The sequence below is a fragment of the Lathyrus oleraceus genome, chromosome 1 (assembly GCF_024323335.1).
Source record: "Lathyrus oleraceus cultivar Zhongwan6 chromosome 1, CAAS_Psat_ZW6_1.0, whole genome shotgun sequence".
NCBI classification, from domain to species: domain Eukaryota; kingdom Viridiplantae; phylum Streptophyta; class Magnoliopsida; order Fabales; family Fabaceae; genus Lathyrus; species Lathyrus oleraceus.
In genome coordinates this window covers 117,806,282-117,812,633 of record NC_066579.1, presented here as the reverse complement: position 1 = coordinate 117,812,633, position 6,352 = coordinate 117,806,282, and the positions used below count along the sequence as shown (strand labels likewise).

At 34.6% G+C, this 6,352-nt stretch overlaps 1 protein-coding gene across 1 annotated transcript; it reads left to right on the top strand.

Moving 5' to 3' along the window:
* The first annotated feature begins 1,828 nt into the window (after positions 1-1,828).
* LOC127120914 (uncharacterized) lies at positions 1,829-3,170 on the top strand. The gene is made up of 2 exons (XM_051051520.1): positions 1,829-2,104; positions 2,212-3,170. The coding sequence occupies exons 1-2, from the start codon at positions 1,936-1,938 to the stop codon at positions 2,970-2,972; spliced, it is 930 nt and encodes a 309-aa protein (XP_050907477.1). The 5' UTR covers positions 1,829-1,935; the 3' UTR covers positions 2,973-3,170.
* The last annotated feature ends 3,182 nt before the right edge of the window (positions 3,171-6,352 follow it).

Below are 6,352 nucleotides of genomic sequence, written 5' to 3'. Positions count from 1 at the left end.
TGAGAATCGAAGAGATGAAGTTTTCTGAAAATTACCTTCAATGCTATGCAGTTCTTGATGTTGCTTGCTCCAAACACGATCTGATCACACTTGAGAAGCTAGCAGGAAGTGATTAGAGAGGTTTCAAGGCTTTGGATCCTGGAGTTCTTGAATCTCCAACAGTTGAGATTAAACTCAAATTTCAAATTGAAATTTCTCATGTTTTCCTTTAGAATGAGAGGGTTTCAATGGGGGGCAAAGCTGACACGCAAAGTGTTCTTCAAATGAACTCAGAAGCCTTCTATTTATAGCCAAAGGGAATGACCTTCATGGAACGAGCTCAAGATAGGTAGTTTTTGCTATTGAGCAACGGAGAAACAAGGATGAGGGTTGAGTTTTCATTGGGATGAATGTAATAAGGGTTTGACAAATTCGTTGCAAAATGAAGGTAAGTCTAATCTGTCATGTTTGATGAAAAGAAAGAGGGGGTGAAAATAGAAAAGAAAAAGATGGTTAGGGTTTTGATGGGGAGAAGAAAACGAGGGGAAATAGTGAAATTGGTTGATACGATGCTAAGAATAAAAAAGAAAACAGAGATAATTGATTATTTATGAAAAAAAGGTTGATTTTAGTGGGGAAAAAGGTGGTTATGTGAATTTCTAGGGAAGGAAGTTCTTGGTATGAAGAAGCCGAGAGAACAATGGGAATTTCAGATGAAGAGAGAGAAAGAAAAGCAAAAAATTGAGGGTAAGTGAAAATGTTATCTAGAGTAAACATGTGAGGATAAGAACGAAATCCCAAATGACCAAAAAGAGACCGACACGTGGAAGAAATGTTGAACAAAAGAGAGGCAATGAGGATGGATTTCGACGAGAATCTTGAGAAGCCAATTGGAGAAAAGATATTCTAAAGAAGGAAGGATAAGGCGCAGAGATCACACGGAGGCAAAGAAAAGAGGAAAAAAGCCAAGTGATGGGGAAAGAGAGAGTAACAAAAAAATATTTCTATCAGTGATACCATATTAATGTGCATATAGCTTGACACATAATAAAGAAAAAAAACTGATTCGTATCGATTCAAAGGGAATTAACACCCTTTATATACGCTAATGAAATAACTGAAATCCCTATGAAGGATTATCGTTATAGATAATCAATAAAATTAAACTAATGACTATTATTGAGTACACATATGTAAGAATTATCTCAAAAAAATTATCAAAGTTATAGAATTCAAAACAATGTGTTTTTTTTCTATATATGTTTTTTTCCTTCCAAATGCTTATTATTTTTATTTAAAAACCCTTCATTATGAAAGTGTCATTATAATTTTTAACAAAAAATGCAAGGAGAAAATTTTCAAGTTATTGTAAGGGCGTTCATTTATCAGTTTATCCAAGACACTCCTAATCTCACCAAACAACTTGATCACATATTTGTCCATAGTGAAAAATATCAAAATATTTTGTATTTAGTATGACTTATGAAATCATAAATCACTTCCAACAACATTATTATCTTCTTCCCACTCTAATTTTTCAACAATATCAACCCATACTCCCAAACCAAACACAAACTTCCAAAAACTATGATAGTTTTATGCATTAATAGTACTAATATTTATTCACATGCATAACTATACAATATATTTCACATGTCATTCTAACATAGTTGATAAGTGTCTTGTACTCATAGAGTATGTGGTTCTTCTATGTGTCTCGTGACTCAACAGTGATTCAATTATAGTCCATTCATTCACATCAACTAAGAACAAACTTCCAAAATATACCTAGTGAAACTTTTTGGATTTTTCCTAGTAAAACAAACTCTAGTTCATAAACTTATCTAGTAGGTATGCTTGTTTTTTCTATTCTTATTCTATTTTCAATGCTAAACATTATTTATTTAGAAACACATTACAATTTTTCATTTGCATCCAAACTCAAACCTTATCAAAATGTCTTGGTTTCTTACAATTTTGTTTCTCACTCTCACATTTGGTACAAATCTTTCAGAAGCAAAACATGTCAACAAGAAGCTTCATCCTTCGCCTGCTGTAGTTGGCACTGTCTTTTGTGACACATGTTTTCAACAAACTTTCTCTCAAGAAAGCCGCTTCATTTCAGGTAATTCACCCTCCAATCAATCACTATTATAAGTAATAGTTAATGTATCTGATCTATATTTTATATCATGTTATAAAAATTTCTAAAACCTTGTCCAAAATGTATAGGTGCATCAATAGCTGTTGAATGCAAACTAGGAAAAACAAAACAAAGATTCTACAAAGAAGTGAAGACTAATGAACAAGGAGAATTCAAAGTAAAGCTACCTTTCTTAGTGAGAAAAAATGTGAAGAGAATCAAAGGGTGTAACTTCAAGTTGTTAAGTAGCAATGAACCAAATTGTGCTATTGCTTCAACTTCCACTTCATTTTCACTAACCCTAAAGAAAAAGTTGCAAGATGAACACATTTTTTCAGCTGGATTTTTCTCATTCAAGCCAATAAAACAGCCAAAATTTTGTGACCAAAATAAGCATAGTACTCAAAACCCTAAGAAAAATGAAGTTGAAGATTTTTTCTTTTTTCCTCCAAACCCTTTGAATCCACCTTTGGTTCCTAATCCATTTCAACCACCTTTGATTCCTAACCCTTTTACACCACCACCATTGATTCCTAATCCTTTTCAACCACCTAGTCCACCTTTGATTCCAAATCCATTTCAACCACCAAGTCCACCACCATTTCTACCTAATCCATTTCAACCTCCTCCTTCAAGTCCTCCACCACTCCTTCCAAATCCATTTCAGCCTCCACCATCAACTCCACCACCTTTCTCTCTCTTTCCACCAATAGTAGTACCAGGTATCACTCCATCACCACCGCCGCCGCCACCACCAAAATCAATTTTACCATTTCCTTTTCCTCCACTATTCCCACCTCCTCATAGCCCTGGCTCACCCCCTACTTCCTCAACAAAATCTTCTCCTTGATTATAAACATATTGCAGACTACAATTTAAAACTATGATGATATTAATGTATAATTTACTTTCTTTTATTATGATATAGTATAGTGAGCTAAGTATGAGGATGAATATGTCACATATATAGTGACTACTGCCAAAAAAGTTGATACATTATTGATATGTTTGTAATTGGTAATAGATATAAGAATATCGTTATCTTATAGCTTATCTTGTAATTTTTGTGTGTAGTTTATAGCCTTGAATTGCTTTATAATGGATTCTTATGATTGTGAATTTGTGACATGAATATACATATTTCAATGATTGAACATAAGTTGCTAAAGCCTATGTTGCTGAACCAAGTTAACTAGAAATGTACAAGTGTTTGGAAGTGTGAGAATTTCCAATGATAAATTTTTGTTATACAATGATTGAAATATGCATTCATGTGAATATGATGGAGGATAGTAATTGGAAATGAGTGGTTTTAGGTGATATTGGAATTTCCTGATGCATATGCTGAGTTCTCAGAAGCAGAAGGAAAGGTTGCGGATTTAGGAGTTTGGATCGATAACATGTGGCAGTGAGAAATTTCTTCCAGGGTTCGAAGGAGGTCTGCTGACTGTCAGAAGCAGATTAAAGACAAATTTGTGTGGTGGCAGGATCAAGCAGGATTCTCAGTCAGTGCGTGCTATGCGAAAGTATCGAAAGCGCTTAATGCAGGTATTCATTTGGCAGCGGAGGTGCAAGCAGAGATGGATATGTTATGGAAGATCGAAGTTCCTAGCAGAATCAGAGTATTTGGGAGTAGAATGTTCCAGAACAGATTACCTACAAAGCAGGAACTGAAAAGACGCTTTGTCATTTCGGGAAGCCATAGCCTAGTTTGTCCCTTTTGTTTTGCAGATGAAGAGACAATAGAACATCTGTTTGTGAGTTGCTCATTTGCTGTTCAGTGCTGGGATGGAATTGTTGACTGGCTTGAAATGGAAGTTCCTGTTATGGAATCTTCTTTAGCAGCGCATAGTAGTGTATTCCCTAAGAGCTTAGATTCGAGGCAGAATTGAAGGACTGTTTTGGCTGGCCTCTTGTTGGGCATTGTGGCTGCAGAGGAATGAGATTCTCTTCCAAGGGGGTTAAAAATGTGGATGTTGTTGTTAGGAATGTTATGCTCCTGTCTTGGCACTTGGTTTGAGTCGAACCATTGGGGGTATGGTTCCTGCGCTTGGACGGATTGGATAGTCAATCCTGTTTTCTGTTTAGCAAAGGATCATAATTTGTAATCTCCTACGCATAGCTCAAGTGGAAGATTAATCTTGAAAGAACCTGTGTCTCAAAATATGACCTTTAAGATTGAATTTGATGTGTCGGAGTAAAAGTGTCTAGCAACGGTAGCTAGTGGGGATAATTGATTATGGCACTATAAACATGGTCATCTTAACTTTAGAGACATCAATCATTTGAAGAAGGAGAACATGGTTTCAGGTTTACATGAAATTCAAATTTCTAGTGAAATGTGTGAAGAATGTTTGCAGGCCAAGCAACATAAGAATAGTTTCAGCAAGGATGCAGAAACAACTCTAGAGCATCTCTTGAAGTTATATACTCTGGCGTGTTTGTATTACCAAGTGGATTCAATTGGAAGTAATAAGTACTATGTCACATTTATAGATTATTTTAACATAAAATTTGAGCATACTTGATTAAAAGGAAAAGTAATGTGATTGATGTGCTCACTAAATTCAAATTTATGGTGGAAAGGCAAAATGGTCACAAGATCAAGATATTAAGAATGGATGGTGGATGAGAATAGTAGCCCTATCATTTTGATGCATTATGTCAAAGAGAAGTAATTGTTCATGAGGTGGTGTAACCATACACATCTCAACAAAATAGGCCTACAGGGAGAAAAAATAGGATCATCATGAACATGGTGAGAAACACGTTGAAGGACAAGCATCTACCTAATGAATTATGGGGTGAGATTGTTTCCACTGTGTCATATTCTAAATTTTACCCTATGTTTTTCATTAGCATCAACATATCATGATCATTCCATTTGATCATGCATCCCATCAGGCATAAACATTCATCAGGGTTTCAGTGAAAAGTCAGGGTTTTGACATTTCATTTGATCTCATTAGCATGACATTCATTCACCCATGGACTAAGGAATCAAGAGTATTCCCTAGTCTCATGTTGTCTTTCATATTTTTACATCAGGTCTCAAAGACTTAGATAATTCATAGTCAAGAGTACTATTAGTCATCTGAATCTTTGTGAGTTTTTGTTTGTTTTAGTAATCAAATATTTAAATGTAATTAGCCCAAGAGTTAGTCAGTTCACATTTATTTTCTCTAGACATTATTCATCTGCATCATTGTCATCCATCAATATTTCATTAGATTGGAAGTTATATGTCAAGACTTGAACCTTTTGCTTGAGTTTTGCTACTAAGTTCATTTGCATTGCATTTTATTTTTATGCATCCATTAACACCTAGTAGGGAATGAGACAAAAGTCAAGAAGGTTGACTTTTTATCTTTTCCCTTTTTATTCCTAATTTCATCTCATCTTTGATTTGTTTTAATAATAATAAACAACGTTATTTGCAATTAAATAATTGAAACTTTTATTGGAATTTTTGTTTTGCATTCATATTAGTGTACTTAGTACACATTTCATATCATTATATTCATATTACACTACATATGTGCCTCTTATTACATCAATATGCATAAAGTCAATAAAAAGCACAAAAAAGGAGAAAGGAAGTCAACTCCATTTGTCCAAGTCAAGTCATTCGTGTGAGCTAAGCTACATCAAGCCCTTGTCCTTGTAACCTCGCCATCAACTTCTCAAGCTATCCCTAAGTCTCCTCCATTTGAGCTGTCTTTAATCAAATCCTTCTCAAATCCATGTTATCTCCTTTGAACTTCATCGAAGCCATTTACTCATATGCACAATAAGACAAAAAGGAGAATGAGGATAATTTCTATTAGAGAAAATCAGATGGGGACCACAAATTTATGCACGCATTGGTATTACAATTCATTTGAAATTTCACAAACTCACATGTATGATGCATAACAAAATTTCATTCACAGACTTCCAAATATTTCATACGTGTCAGCTACCCTATATAAATTAAGCAATTGTTTCATTCAAGAAGACACACATTTTCCCATTAGAGTCACTTTGTAGAAATCTCATTAGGCCCGGTTCACTTATATATTATTTCCCTATATGAATTAATCTATGTGAGCTTAGAGCTACATATTTTCTGTTGAGTTGCTTCACCTTAATTCACCATCGTCAAATCCTCACACTAAAAGCTCAAGCAAACATTAATTCTACTCTGACTTTCACTTTGAAATTCAGAGTGAGAAGAGCTAAAACTTGCAA

What these genes read in the sequence shown, in the direction of transcription:
- LOC127120914 (XM_051051520.1), top strand. Translation starts at nt 1,936, where the DNA reads ATGTCTTGGTTTCTTACAATTTTGTTTCTCACTCTCACATTTGGTACA. An exon ending in AGAAAGCCGCTTCATTTCAG is followed by an intron (nt 2,105 to 2,211) that starts GTAATTCACCCT and finishes CAAAATGTATAG; the next exon opens with GTGCATCAATAGCTGTTGAA.